The sequence below is a fragment of the Pantherophis guttatus genome, chromosome 16, assembly GCF_059756535.1.
Source record: "Pantherophis guttatus breed Tessera chromosome 16, ASM5975653v1, whole genome shotgun sequence".
NCBI lineage: Eukaryota > Metazoa > Chordata > Lepidosauria > Squamata > Colubridae > Pantherophis > Pantherophis guttatus.
Genome location: NC_142078.1, coordinates 14359576 through 14374145, shown reverse-complemented (window position 1 = coordinate 14374145; position 14570 = coordinate 14359576). Strand labels below are relative to the sequence as shown.

The 14570-nt window shown below is 46.1% G+C and overlaps 2 protein-coding genes across 5 annotated transcripts in view; one reads left to right on the top strand and one right to left on the bottom strand.

Annotated features, from left to right (window-relative positions):
- The window catches only part of GOLGA1 (golgin A1), a 29426-nt gene extending 25751 nt beyond the window's left edge, over positions 1-3675 (top strand). For all 4 annotated transcript variants that reach the window (XM_087879943.1, XM_087879944.1, XM_087879945.1 and 1 more), the window contains 3 exons: positions 279-425; positions 906-992; positions 2157-3675. In XM_087879943.1, the coding sequence (XP_087736069.1) occupies positions 279-425; positions 906-992; positions 2157-2237 (315 nt within the window). In that variant the 3' untranslated portion in view covers positions 2238-3675. The remainder of the gene's footprint in view (positions 1-278; positions 426-905; positions 993-2156) is intronic.
- Positions 3676-5434: 1759 nt separating this feature from the next.
- Positions 5435-11918, bottom strand: ARPC5L (actin related protein 2/3 complex subunit 5 like). Its single transcript, XM_034406529.3, has 4 exons — positions 11659-11918; positions 7671-7743; positions 6816-6992; positions 5435-6091 (listed from the first exon to the last, which is right to left on the bottom strand). The coding sequence occupies exons 1-4, from the start codon at positions 11820-11822 to the stop codon at positions 6029-6031; spliced, it is 477 nt and encodes a 158-aa protein (XP_034262420.1). The 5' UTR covers positions 11823-11918; the 3' UTR covers positions 5435-6028.
- Positions 11919-14570: the final 2652 nt, after the last annotated feature.

Here is a 14570-nt window from a genome sequence, read left to right as displayed (position 1 = left end):
TTTCTTCCCCCTTGTATTTTACACCCCCTTTTCCCCATCCCCTTTCCCGCCCTTAATTTCTTCTTTTCTTTTTGTATTTTATATTTTGTATAATAACATAAAAAATTGAATAATAAAAATTCTCTTGCATGCCTGGATTATGTAGATTGACGCCCTGGGGTTTTTTCTCGGTGCAGTGTTTGATAGCATAGGGCCCTGACTGACACAGCCTTTGCACTCTGCACGACGCTCGGCTCCCTCTTGCCCTTCAACCCAGCTCTTTATTTTTCTCCTTTCAGAAAATTAGACCTGATGGTGAAATCCCTGAAGTGCCCACGGCTGGTTTGACGGTAACAAACAACTCGGATCTGAGCGATTCCCGAGAGATCAACTTTGAGTATCTGAAGCACGTGGTGCTAAAATTTATGTCCTGCCGGGAATCGGAGGTAAAAGGGAAAATATATTTATATAAATCTGTATCTATATCTATATATATTGATGAGCTTAGTTTATCATGGCTTTTGGGCAAGGGGAGCCTTTTCAGGGTAAGGATTTCTACCTTTTGCAGGGTCTTTATTAAAGGAAGGTGAGAAAAGGTCAAATATAGATGAGAAAATTGGTTATTTACCTTGACAAGGTACCTCTGTTTATAAATTATACCCCACGTCTCAAAGTTGGAACATTTACAGTAAAGGTTTAGGCAAAGATCGAAAGGCATCGCACTTTTATATTTTGGCACATTTATAATTTATATACATGAAAAATGACCCGCTAAACCTCTGCTGGGCAATTCAGAAGAGAAAATTGATTTTATTTTTTTAATGCTTAAGTGCTGGTTTTCTGGTCGCTTACTTCAGTGATCCAATTTACCATGTAAAATTTTCCTTTTTTTTTTTGGTCACCTGGTCTCTCCGGTGGCGTTTCAGGCCCTTCATTTGATCAAGGCTTTGTCTGTGCTACTCAACTTCTCCCCAGAGGAAGAAAACATGGTCAAGGAAACCTTGGAGTACAAGGTAAGGGGCCGCCGATGCTCAGACACGCACCTGGTATGCAATGAGGTTCATCCTGAGCATGTAACACGCTTCCCAAAATAGCAATAGCACTTAGACTTATATATTGCTTCACAGTGCTTTTACAGCCCTCTCTAAGCGGTTTACAAAGTCAGCCTCTTGCCCCCCAACAGTCTGGGTCCTCATTTTACCCATCTCGGAAGGATGAAAGGCTGAGTCAATCTTGAGCCGGTCAGGATCAAACTGATGGCAGTCGGCAATGAGTTACTGCGTTCTAACCATTTTATTCATTTTATAAATAAAACCTCTTTTATTTATACGACTGTAAATTACTGTCATTTACAGTCCGCGAGGCTTAATAATCAACAATCTTTCAGAGGAAGGTTATCCACACCCAACAGAGCCTTGGTAGTACAGTGGTCTAAAGCACCCTGTTATTAAGACCAGCTGCCTGCAATTACTGCAGGTTCGAATCTCGCCAGGCTCAAGGTTGACTCAGCCTTCCATCCTTATTGAGGACCCAGTTTGTGGGGGCAATAAGCTGACTTTGTATAAATATACAAAAGGATGAAGGCTATTGCTGAGCGCATTGTAAGCCGCCCTGAGTCTCCGGAGAAGGGCGGCATATAAATCAAAAAAAAAAAAAAAAACCTGTCTCACATGGGATGCTGCCAGAGAGCTAATTTCCAGAGGCAGGGCAAGGCCAAACTTGGCACAGAGTCACAAACAGAGTTTCCAAATCTTGAATCGGCCAGATGAACTAATCGCTTCTTGAAAAACTCACATCCCATTCGCTCTTCTATTTATGTCTTATGGGAGGGGCCAATCATCTCCAAGCCTTACTCCCAAGTCGACCCTGTTTTCTTAATTGTTCTTGTCGTCTGGTAGCTCATGCGCACACTGGGAACAGGCTCCCACTGTTCTCCTGCCTCGCTGCTGTGAGGCTGCACATAACTGTCAGATGGCCTTGGCCACCTCTCTGCCTCTGACGCAGAGCCCTCGTCCCAGCTTTTCCAAGTTCCTCCCCAACCTCCTCACTGTCCGACTCTGCTGCCAGCTCCATTGGCTGCCGGTGGGCCACAACACACACCTTAAGCAGGTCGGAGGGAAGTTTCAGAGAGCCGTTTAGAACTCTGCCTCTAATTCCGGTGATCCCCCTTCTTTCAGATGTCCTGGTTCGGATCCAAGCCGCTTCCCCGAGGGAGCGTCCGACCGTCCGTCTCCAACCCAAGGTTGATGTGGTCCTGAAGCTGCGCCGAGATGTTCTGCTCCGGTTGTTGGGTTTGGTGGGGGTGGTTGTTGTCTTTGTGGTTTTCTATGAAAAGATGCACCCAACAACGCTGGCTTTGACGGCGGTGACCCACAGCGTGCCACGGACTCGGGGTGGGGGACGAGGAAGAGGTTTACAAAGCTGACCTGTTAAAAGGGGGCCTCTCTTGCCCCTGCCTTGTGGACCGAAAAGAGTTACTGTAGGTGGTATCTAAGGTGCCTTTGGGCTTTGGCAGGCTACCAACATCTCCAGAAGCCTTTCCGACCTTTTCTGGTGGGATGTAATCCTTAAGGAGACAGAAAGCATTTCGGCTTTCTCAGATACGTACATACCAAACCCCGCCACCTTCAGCCTATTAACACTACATCACGAAAGGTTACTAACAGGCTCAGTTGGAGGCTACCAACGGTTTGGGTGGGTGGGTGGAAGGAAGTAGCTCTAAATAACTTTCCACCTGGCTGGATTTTATTGTTTCTTTCTTTCTTTCTTTCTTTTTTTTCTTAAAAGAAAAACCGTTTTAAGCAGGCCTCCGCAGTGCTCTAGCTGGTTTTTTTTAACAATTAAAAAAAAACACCCCAGATGTATTGGTGGCAAAGGGGTTAGCCACCTAGTTTGCAGGAATGGAAACTATAGATTTGGGCGCGTTGCGCACGGTAAAAAAACCATCTGAGCGATGAGTGGTTTTAAGACGGGCTAATTGCAGCCACGCTCATCCTCCGCCCGAAAGCAAGCATGGACAGTTAAACCTGTATGGCTGCTTTTTCCCCCACTCCTTTTTAAAAAACAAAAAACAAATTCACACTCACATCCTGGAATACTCGAGGTTCATTTGAACTTTAAAGAACAATGTTTTTTCCCCCACCCCAAAAGCCGACCGAAGCCATACCTTTTGGGAATAAAACTACAGTGTTTTTACGAAATTATTTAGAGACGGTGCAGCAGGCCCCTCTTTAACGATAATAATAATAATAATAAAAAACCCTGCTAATTGCAGTTCCGCGCCACTATTTTCCTGCACATTGCTAAGCAACGAGTATCTTTTACACCAGCTGGGTAGTAGGCTGGTCGTCTTTCGATTTGACGGAAGGAAATGGGCAAAGGCTGGCCAGGTTCCCTTCGAGATGGGGGTTCAGCTAATTCTGTAGAAAAGAGAGCTTCCATTGGCCGTTGTTTTGAATTGTGAAGCTGGCCAGAGCAAGGCCGAGGGTTTGTAGCGACAAATGCACTTTTCCTTTCCTTGTACAGAGAGAACATAAAACTACTCCCAGGCGTATGTATGTCTATAGGGAAAGCCTCTTCTCTGGGTAGGCCACTGTGTACATAATGGACTCTTTTTAACGATGGATGTGATTGGCTTCGAGCGAGACCTAATTTGTGGTACAATACATTTTCTTTCTTTTTTTCGGTTTGAATTAACCCTGGAGATTTCTTGACTTTTCTTGCTTGTTCCTTTGGCGAGATGCCTTCAAGGACTGGAAGTCCTGCTGGGAGGGGCTTCTCCTGGATACACGTAGGGTTGGCCAGTGTCCCTCAAGGAGGCGAATCTGAACGTCTTCAACCTGGCCGAACTTGACGGTGGAGAAAAAAGGCTAAAGAAAATGCAACCGGTTGGAATCCATCTGCTCTTTCTCTGCTATCGCTTGCAAAATGGTTTATTTCAGCTTCACACGAGAAGATCACCTCTTGATCTAAACCACGGGTGAAATGCTCCCGGTTCAGACCGGATCGCCCGATCCGGTAGCGATCGTGGCGGGCGGCTCGGAGAACCGGTAGCAATTGCGGCGCCCCGTTGTCGTCACTTCTGGAAATCGACGACAATTTGGAAAGCTGGAAATCAGATAAGATGGCAAGAGAAGCCCCATCTTGCTCCACACGCCCCAAAATAATAAGACCTCCCCGAAAATAAGGCCAAGCGCTTATTTCGGGGTTCAAAAAAATATAAGACAGGGTCTTATTTTCGGGGAAACACAGTTTAAAAAAAGCTATTTTGGGAGTGGTTGAGTCATTGTGGGAAAGGGAGGTGGGGTGGGGTGTGGCGGCTAGAAAACTAAACCAGGCTTTCGATCTGAGACGGCATCAGCCTGTTCGGAAATCCAAGGCTCCCCAAAGCGTTTTGAACGTAAAACAGTTGGGTGTCTCCATCCAGTTTTGAAAGCGATTTGAAAAGAAAAAAAAAAACGAGGGAGGAAATGCTAATTGAAGAAGGAATGGAAGGATGCATCTGGTTCCTTTGCAGGCTAAGCCACATTATTTGCGGCGATGAGCACAAAGGAGTCTGCGACAGAGGATATAAAAACCATGCAGGTAGTCCTCAGGTTGTAACACTTCACTTAGTGACCATTCGAAGTTATGATGGCGCTGAAAAGTGACTTGTATGGTCATTTTTCACACTTACGACCGTTGCAGCCCTCCCCCCCCTCCCCCATGGTCATGTGTTCAGAATTCAGACACTTGGCTGAATTCTGTAGTTCATATTTATGACCAGGGGGGTCATTTTGCGAGCTGCTGACAAGGTCAATAGGGAGCCCAGATTCACTTTACAGCCGTGTTATTAATTTAACAAGGGCAGCGACTGGCTTAAGAAACGTGGCAAGGAAAGTCGTAAAATGGGGGCAAAAAAACGCAACAAATTCCTCACTTGGCAACGTAAATTTTGGCCTCAATTGTGACCTGCACAAACTTTCCTTGACCAAAAAAAAAAACAAACTGGCCGGAGGCCCAACCTACCTGTTTCAGGTGCCCACCTTTCCCTGTTTTTAAATAAACCTTGGTTTTATTCCTCGGTCCAAAAGCTGTGCTTTGTTCAAACCAGGAGTCAGCAACCTGCAGCTCTGGAGCCGCATGTGGCTCTTTCATCCCTCTGCTGCGGCTCCCTGTCGCAGGTCGGCCCCACAATTGATAGGGCTTTCGGTTAGAACCGGTAAAGGAAAAAGGACGCCGCGCTAGGAGGAGACTCTATGGTGGGGGAACCAGAATTGAATTGGGGGGGGGGCCCTTCCGGTTAGGACCTTTGTGGCTCTTTGAGTGTTTAAGATTGCCGACTCCTGGTTTAAACATAGCAAAGCTGGCATGGAAGCAAATACAGATGACGAATTTTATGGAAAAAAGTGAGGCGTAGCTTGTTTGTTTAAGCCAATTAGGCGTCTCTTCATGGAAGACAAGAGCAATTAGCCAGTTTAAAGTTAACTCTCCAAGAACTTTTAATTTTAATTACAGAGTAGCAGGCACTTTACATGAAACTGACGTCCGCGCTGAGCCCGGCGATTCTTAACTATGTACCCCCCCCCAAAAAAAAGCTTGCGTGAAAACGCCTGCCTTCCCTTAACACCTTTGATTCTGACACCGTTGCTACCACCCCCTCCCCATGCCTCCCCCCCAAACACCGCAAACATGTGTTTAAATTAAAGTTTCACACCCACACACACACGCGCGCGCAGACACACACACATTCAGCGGGCCAAGAGCAGCAGCAACCCCGCCGTTCAGGAAACGGGCATCTGGTTGCCAACGTAAATCAAACACTCCCCCGTTTCCCGCTGCTGCCATGCAAAATGGCAGGTTGCCTCCCTTCTCTTCCTGGCTCCGAGTCCTTCAGTCAGAAAATCAACGCACCAGCATTCTCCCTGCGCCTCCCAAGGGAAGAGAAGACTTCCTTCCTTCCTTCTCCCCAACTAATGTTTCGAGTGGGAAGCTGCCGGTCGTGGAGGAGTAACCTGAAACGTGGAGGGCTCCCAAAAATGTTCTTGGTGTCTCGGGACCCCCGGCTTTTTTAAACCGTTTTCCGTGCGGTGAGAACCCGGACGATGGAGCCGAGTCCGCCTATCGCTAATGCCTGAGAAGAGAAAACGGAAAATTAGCCGCTGCAGAATGTCGGCCGTCTCCCCGAACAAACCCACCTATCATCCAAGAAGGCAGAGATTTTTTTTTTTTAATATACCATGTTTTCCCGAAAATAAGACCCTATTTTATATTTTTTTGATAAGCACTTGGCCTTATTTTCAGGGAGGTCTTATTATTTTGGGGCGCGTGGAGCAAGATGGGGCTCCTCTTACCTTCTTATCTGATTTCCAGGTCTGCGTTTAAATATTTTTGGGGAGGGCTTATTTTAGCGCATGTGCTCAAAAGCCCAATTGGGCTTATTATCAGAGGATGTCTTATTTTCGAGGAAACAGGGTAGCAAAACTCCAAAGTTCTTTTAGACCTTCTGCACAGCTGCCTTTTGCTAGGACGCTCGTTGCGCCGAACAAGGGCGACGCAGCGATATGCGTTTGTTTAACGAATTGATACACGTCGTCCCCCTCACTGTCCGAGAAGCTTCTTCAGCTCTGAAGAAGAGCTGAAGAGGCTTCTCGGGTGAGAAGCAAAATGTCTTCGAAGAAAAACCGGAAAGTCCTGTTGCCTCTTGAGGAAAAAAAAAAAAAAAAATCACCTCAGGGACAACCATGACCTGAGGGGATGGCTGAGAATCTCCTCAGACAGACAGCTCACTCAGCGGAGAGGCCCCGCCGAGTCACAAGTGAGGAATTTAGCTTCCAAGGTGGGATACTCGCCCGTACCTTTTCATGCCACTGAAGTAGTATGGCGCTGCTGTTCTCCGTCGGCTTTTCAAACCCTTTATAAATGTACTTCATGAGCAAGTCGATGCCGTTGCTGTCCAAGGAGTTGACCGCCTGCTCGATCTCGCTGCTTTTGAAGGACGTCAGGACTTTCAGCACCACTTCCTGGGCCTGCTCCTGAGGAGAAAGGCAAGGGGAGCCAAGTGAGGCCATCAGCGCCATCCCGACTCACACATGGGCTGCGCCGAGAAGGGTTCTGCGCGGCCGCTCTCTGGCGAGAACAGTCGCACAGCGTGAAAAATGTTCGTAAGTCACTTTTTTTCCCCCCTCAGCGCCGTTGTAACTTTGAACGGCCACTAAGCGACCACCTGCACACCCTTTGCAGAATGAGTTCAGGCACGGCTCTCTCAAACCCCCCAACTAACTGGGTTCAGGTGAAAGCCAGGCAGCTCCCTTTGCCAACTTTCCTGCCCTCCAGAATTCTCACCAACTAGGGGGATTTGATTTGAGGTCACGTCAATATAGAACAGGGCTCTGCAACCTTAAAAACTCAAAAGAGCCATTTGGACCCGTTTCCCCACAGAAAAGAAAACACCGGGAGCCACAAAACCTGGGTGGGTGTGGCCAACTCGACGTCACTCACTCCCACCTAGTCACATGACCTCCCCCCCAGCCATGCCTACCCGGCCAATCATTAGGACAGAGAACCGGGACTGGGAGGGGAGGGCGGGGCCAGCCAGTGGTAGGGTCACCCGACAGGGAGCCACAGCAGAGGGACGAAAGAGCCGCATGCGGCTCCGGAGCCGCTGGTTGCCGACCCCTGATATAGAACGAAATTAAAAATCTCCCGTTTACCTTTGCAACTGGGTTCTTGGTGTTCACAGGAGAGTTTCGTAAAGCGGCGTGGAAGGCCCGAAGCAAGTCCCCCGTGCGATAAATGAAGTTAAGGAATTTGTGGGTGTGTTGTGCAGTCATAAAACTCTCCCACGCCCCCGACCCACACAAAAAGACCCCAAAGGGGGAGACTCTCTGCAGCAACACAAGCGTTCATTGCACGTATCCATCCGTAGTTTGAGGACCTCTGATTTAGTGCAATATAAAGACATGCAAATAATTTTTCTGCGGACCGCCAACATTTTCTCACGGACCACCAGTTGGTAACCGTTGCTCTAAACCTCTGGCTTGGTGATGAACTTGTAATAATAAACCCCGCCATTCTGGGGAAAAGAACTGCTCCGGTATCCAGGGTATATATACAACTTGTGACAACTACCCCCATCCCTGTCCAGAGTACAAGCCAAGAAAGAATTCCGTTTTAGCCCGGCGAAAGTTTCGCAAAGGCACAAAACCAAAAAAACGAGGATACAGTAAAGCCTTTTGCCTAGGAGAACCAAGCCATCCTTATTACGTTTTTTTTAGAAAACACTGGATCTCAAAAAAGTGTTTTCGACATCGTCTCTCGTCCCCCCCCTGGGAAGAGCAGCCAGGGGAAAATATTTGCTCCGGGTCTGTCTGGATTGGGTCACGAAATTAGACTCCATGTGCTGGGTGGCGCACGATCATAAACTCATCAAAGATAGCCAAGCCGCAGCAAAGCCAACCGAGGTTAAACTTAACCAAGTTTAACCAAACTTGGTTAAGTTTGTGTTTAGGTACGCAAACGCATCTTAAAGATAGTGGTTTGCTTGGTTTGAGGTTTTTTTTTTTTCCCTTTCCCCATCGTGTCGGAGGTATTTTAATTCTGCTCTGGGTAAATGTCAATTCTGTGTCCTTTTTTTTTTTTTATTTTCCCCGTTGCTGAAAAAGGGCAGAATCATCAGAGCGTCTCCCAACCGCTCTCCTTGCTCGTTCTACAAATCTGTCGTGGCACGATCAGGAACAGGCCGAACGACATTCACGGGATCCCAGCTGGCGGAAACAACCCCACCTCTACCACCCCACATCCCCGTGTCTTCAGATCCAGCCAGACCGGTCCCTGCCTGCCATGCCTGATTCTACACATGATAACTGCATGGCATCACCATTCCTGGTGCACCGAGGACCGTCCCGGGGTGGGGTTTCCCCACCCCATTCCTCAGCAATCTTGTCCTGTCACATTTATTTCACCTCTGCGGACTTGTCGGCTTCTCGTTCACAGGCTAATAAGCTGCTGCACACTTTCATTTCACAGGGTTTTTTTTTTTTTTTTGGAAGGTTTCTCAGAAGCTCTCCGGAAGTTTAAAAAAAAGAAAAAGAAATTGGCAGATCAAAGTCACAAGGCCCATCCCGCACAGATGCCTGCACCTGGCAACCGCAGGGAACAAATTCCCACACAGCGCCTAGCATTGTCTCAACATGTCTTTTTACGACCGCCCCCTCATTCTGTCGCCTTAAACAACATGCCATCGGGAAACCGTTAAGATGCTCAACCCAGGGAAGGAAGGAGACGTGTGCGGCTGTGAAATCAAGGGCAGGCCTTAACCTGCGGGCCCGGGAAAAGGAAAGGGCTTTTAAAAAAAAAAAAAAAAAAAGACGCGTTGCAAATGCAGAGAAAGAGAAGCAAATCCAGACAGACAGGGGATTTCTAAGGCAAGACACTGCAGGCTAGGAATGAACTGGTGGGCGTATAAATGCCGAAAGCACCCTCGAAGCGTCGATCAAGCCCGGATAGAAAGAGACACGACGGTTTCCAGAGCACCAAAAAAAATGCCAGGATCATTACAGGAGACCTGAAATGAGGCCGCAGGCACCTCAAAACCACTAGCAATCAGAAAAAAAACAAAAAAAGCAGGACATTTACTGCAGGGGAAAAGCGAGGATTAGTCAGGGAGTTGTAAAATTATTTCCCGTGGGGTTCCTCTATTTCCAAGCAGGAAGCCAAAATCACCTCCAGGCGACCCACCCAGATTAAAAAAAAAACTTGGCAAAATCCTGAACCTGCAGCCATCACGCTCCGCTTGAATGTTTTAGTCACTTGCCTGGTGGAACTGCATATCTTCAGTCGCTAGGTAGGAGAGACTAAGGCAAAGGGAAAGGACCTATTTAAAAAGGTAGCCTGTGAAAGGACCTCCACCCAAAATCCACCATGGAAAGAAAGAAAACAGAGCAGGAGCTGTATCTGCTCTTCAGCTGCTCCCGGGCTGAGATCGATGAACTGCCCCATAACATTCACGGAGAGGTGCTGGGCTTTTAACTCCCGACGACGGGCGCCAATGCCCAAGATAGAGATATGGATGAAGCCGTTGAGGAAGGGGGAGACCACCCAAGTTTGGGGGGCGTGGGGGGGGGGGGCAAAGGGAGCTATGGTAAAGGGATGGATAAGAGAGACAAGATGAGTGATGATGAGTCAGATAGGTAGACATGACGGATAGAATGGACAGATGGATAGATAACATACCGGTATGATAGATGGATACGTAGAATAGAGACAGGAGACATGGGTTCAAGGATGGAGATGTAGAAATGAGACAGATTGGTGGGTGGATAGAATGGAGAGAGAGAGAGATGGATGTATAGATAGGATAGATTTATACATAGATAGAGATAGGGGTATGTGGATATATAGCTAGATAGAGATAAATAAGATAGATACATAGAGATAAAGAACATAGATGAGAGAGTGGCTGTATATAGACAGAAGACACAGAAACAGAAAGATGCTGATAAACACTATAGAAAAAGATACAGACCGATATGAGACAGCCCAACAGAGATATAGGTAAAATGGATGGATAAAATGAAAAGACATTTAGATTAGATGATGGATAGACAAACACAGAGGTGATGGATGGATAAGATGATATAGTTAGATGAGGGATGGATAAAACAGATGGAGGTGATGGATGGATAAAGATACAGATGATGGATGAACAGATGGAGGTGATGGATGGATGAATATATAGATAAGATGATGGATGGATAAACAGACGGAGTTGATGGATGGATAGATATAGAGAGTTGATAGCTAGATATGGATGGATAGGTAGATAGGTAAGTATGGAAGATAGATAGATAGATAGATAGATAGATAGATAGATAGATAGATAGGTGGATAGGTGGATATAGAGATAGATGGTGGATAAACAGATGGAGGTGATGGATAGATATAGATAGATATGGATGGATGGATAGGTAGGTAGGTATGGAAGATAGACAGGGATGGATGATAGAGGTAGATGATGGATAAATGAAGGTGATGAATGGATGGATATAGATAGATGATAGGTAGATATGGATGGATGGATAGGTAGATAGGTAGGTATGGAAGGTAGATAAGATAGATGATAGAGATGGATGGATGATAGAGGTAGATGATGAATGGATAAACAGAGGTGATGGATAGATATAGATATGGATGGATGGATGGATGGATGGATGGATAGATAGATAGATAAGGATGGGTGATAGGGGTAGATGATGGATAAACAGATGGAGGTGATGGATGGATAGATATAGATAAGATGATAGATAGGTAGATATGGATGGATAGGGAGGTAGGTAGGATAAAGAAGAGAAAAAGAAAGAAAAAGAAAGAGGAAAATACATAGATAGATAGATAGATAGATAGATAGATAGATAGGGATGGGTGATAGGGGTAGATGATGGATAAAGAGAAGGAGGTGATGGATGTAGAGATGATGGATGGATGAAGTAGATAGATAAATAGGATGGATGGATGGATAGAAGGGAGAGGGAGGGAGGTAGAGAGAGAGAGAGACATAAGAGGAGGAGAAGACATATTGAGAGGGGGGGGGAGGAGATCCATGGTTGGGAGATGAGATGAGATGAAGGGAGGGGAGATGGGTCTTGTAGTCCTCCCTCCCTCCCTCCAAGGGCGCCTGCGGGGGAGCCTCCCAAAGGATATTGCCGCAGCGCCGCCTCCACCTCGGGGCCGGGCCCTCCGTTGCTGTCCGCCGCGCCGGCTCCGCTCCCGGCCTCGGCGGCCTCGGGCTCCTCCACGAAGCGGTTCTCGTCGAACTGGTCGATGTCCAGGCGGCGGAAGCGCGACGAGAAGGAGCTCTTCGCCATGGCCCCGCCGGCCGCCCGCCAAACGCCGCCTCCGATCGCTCTCTCCCTCGCTCGCTCGCACGCCGACCCACCGACCGATTTTCCGCGGAAGCGGAAACCCCGCCCGCCCGTCGGGGAAAAGGGGAGGAGCTCGGCGGAGGACGGGAGGGAAGGAGGAGCTTTCGCTGGGGGGGCGTGGCCTGCTGGGGAATTGTCCTGGCGGGGCTTCGGATGGGTTGAAGGTCACGTGACCTTTCACTCTTCTCTCTCCCCCCCCCTTTTCTGGGATTCAGTTTCGGTTCTGTTCATTCATTCATTCGTTCGTTCAATGTTGCTTCTCTCTCCCATCCTCTTTATCCGTCTATCGATCCATCTCATTTATCTAACTTTATCTATCTCTTTATTCATCTATCCATCCATCCATCTAATTTATCTAACTTTATCTATCTATCTCTTTATCCATCCATCCCTATCTATCTGTCTGTCTGTCTGTCTATCTATCTATCTATAGTATCTCTATCTATACAGTATTGATCTCTATCCACAATGTCTTGTCTATCTACGGTATCTATCTATACAGTATCTATATCTATCTGTCATCTATCTATCTACTCACCTATCTATCTATCTAATCTCATTTATCTAACTTTATCTCTTCATCCATCCATCCCTATCTATCTATCTATCTCATTTATCTAACTTTACCTCTTTATTCATCCATCCCTATCTATCTATCTATCTCATTTATCTAACTTTATCTCTTCATCCATCCATCCCTATCTATCTATCTATCTCATTTATCTAACTTTATCTCTTCATCCATCCATCCCTATCTATCTATCTATCTATCTCATTTATCTAACTTTACCTCTTTATTCATCCATCCCTATCTGTCTGTCTGTCTGTCTGTCTATCTATCTATCTATCTATCTCATTTATCTAACTTTATCTCTTCATCCATCCATCCCTATCTATCTATCTATCTCATTTATCTAACTTTACCTCTTTATTCATCCATCCCTATCTGTCTGTCTGTCTGTCTGTCTGTCTATCTATCTATCTATCTATTTATCTATCTATCTATCTATCTATCTATCTACAGTATCTCTATCTATACAGTATTGATCTCTATCCACAATGTCTTGTCTATCTACAGTATCTATCTATACAGTATCTATATCTATCTATCTGTCATCTATCTGCTCACTTATCTGTATCTACATCCATCCATCCATCTCTATATCATCTATCTAACTTTATCTATCCATCCATCCATCTGTATCTATCTATCTACAGTATCTCTATCTATACAGTATCAATTTCTATCCACAATATCTTGTCTATCTGCAGTATCTATCTATACAGTATCTATATCTATCTATCTGTCATCTATCTACTCACTTATCTGTATCTACATCCATCCATCCATCTCTATATCATCTATCTAACTTTATCCATCCATCCATCCATCCATCCATCCATCCATCCATCCATCTGTATCTATCTATCTATCTATCTACAGTATCTCTATCTATATAGTATTGATCTCTATCCACAATATCTTGTCTATCTGCAGTATCTATCTATACAGTATCTATATCTGTCTGTCTGTCTGTCAGGAATTGAGAGGGCCGGATGCCATGATCTTAGTTTTCTTAATTTTCTTAGGAAGCCTGCCACCTTGCAAAAGGTGAGATTTATTATTGAGCCTTTGTTATTTTTATAAAGAACTCTTAAGGCAATGAATAGATCCAATATTGCTTCCTCCTCCTCTTATTTTTCTCACAACCACCACCCTGTGAGGTGGACTGGGTAGAGAGAGAGAGGGAGTGAGTTGGGAGGACTGTCCCAAAGTCACCCAGCAATCCAAAGTCCCAAAATCAATCAACGGGACTAGAACTCACCATTTCCTAGTCATTGACCCAGTTACCCAAGGTAGGTACTAGAACTCACTGTGTCCTGATTTCTAGCCACTGCACCAGATTGCCCCTGTAACCTTCATCATCTTCCTCCCCACTGTAGGAAATGGGAAGGGTTTAAGAAAAGGCAAATATAGGCTTATTTCCACATTACTGCCAAAAAAAACAACAACCCCAATGTCCATTAAAGCACCAAGGTACAATTTGGCTCAGCTTAGGGGCAAACAGTGAGGTTCGAACACCTCTCGTTTTCAGCCAATGGGAAGAGGTCTGAGAAAAAGCAAGAGATTGGCCGAAGCGCAGGTTGAAGGGCCAATGGGACGACCTGGCTAAGGGCCAATGGAAATCGTGAGGGGCAAGTTGGTGCCACCAATCAGCAGAGAGCGGGTTTGGGGCGAGAAGGGTATAAAAGGAGGCTGCGAGCAAGGGAGCTGTCAGACCAGCAGCTGGAAGACGAAGATAGAAGAAGCAGAAGAGGAAGCTAGAAGAAAGAAGGCAGAAGAAGCTGGGAGAAAGAAGGCAGAAGAGAGAGGAAGATAGAAGAAAGAAGGCAGAAGATAGAAGGAGAGGGGAAGATAGAAGGCAGAAGAAGCTGGGAGAAAGAAGGCAGAAGAGAGAGGAAGATAGAAGAAAGAAGGCAGAAGACAGAAGGAGAGGAAGATAGAAGGCAGAAGAAGCTGGAAGAAAGAAAGCAGAAGACAGAGGAAGGCAGAAGAGGAAAATAGAAGAAAGGTTTCTGAGGAAGACGAGATATAAAAGAAAGGAGCTGAAGCAGTGTCATTGCAAGGTCACTCAAGTCTGCCTACCAAGCCTTTTTGAAGGCAAAAAAAAAAAAAGAGCTTAAAACTAG

Bases quoted from the DNA above. Each gene is read 5' to 3' on its own strand.
- ARPC5L (XM_034406529.3), bottom strand. From the start codon at position 11,822: ATGGCGAAGAGCTCCTTCTCGTCGCGCTTCCGCCGCCTGGACATCGAC. The intron at 6,993-7,670 runs GTAAACGGGAGA...CTTTCTCCTCAG, and splicing joins CCAAGAACCCAGTTGCAAAG to GAGCAGGCCCAGGAAGTGGT. The intron at 6,092-6,815 runs GTACGGGCGAGT...TTCTCTTCTCAG, and splicing joins TACTTCAGTGGCATGAAAAG to GCATTAGCGATAGGCGGACT.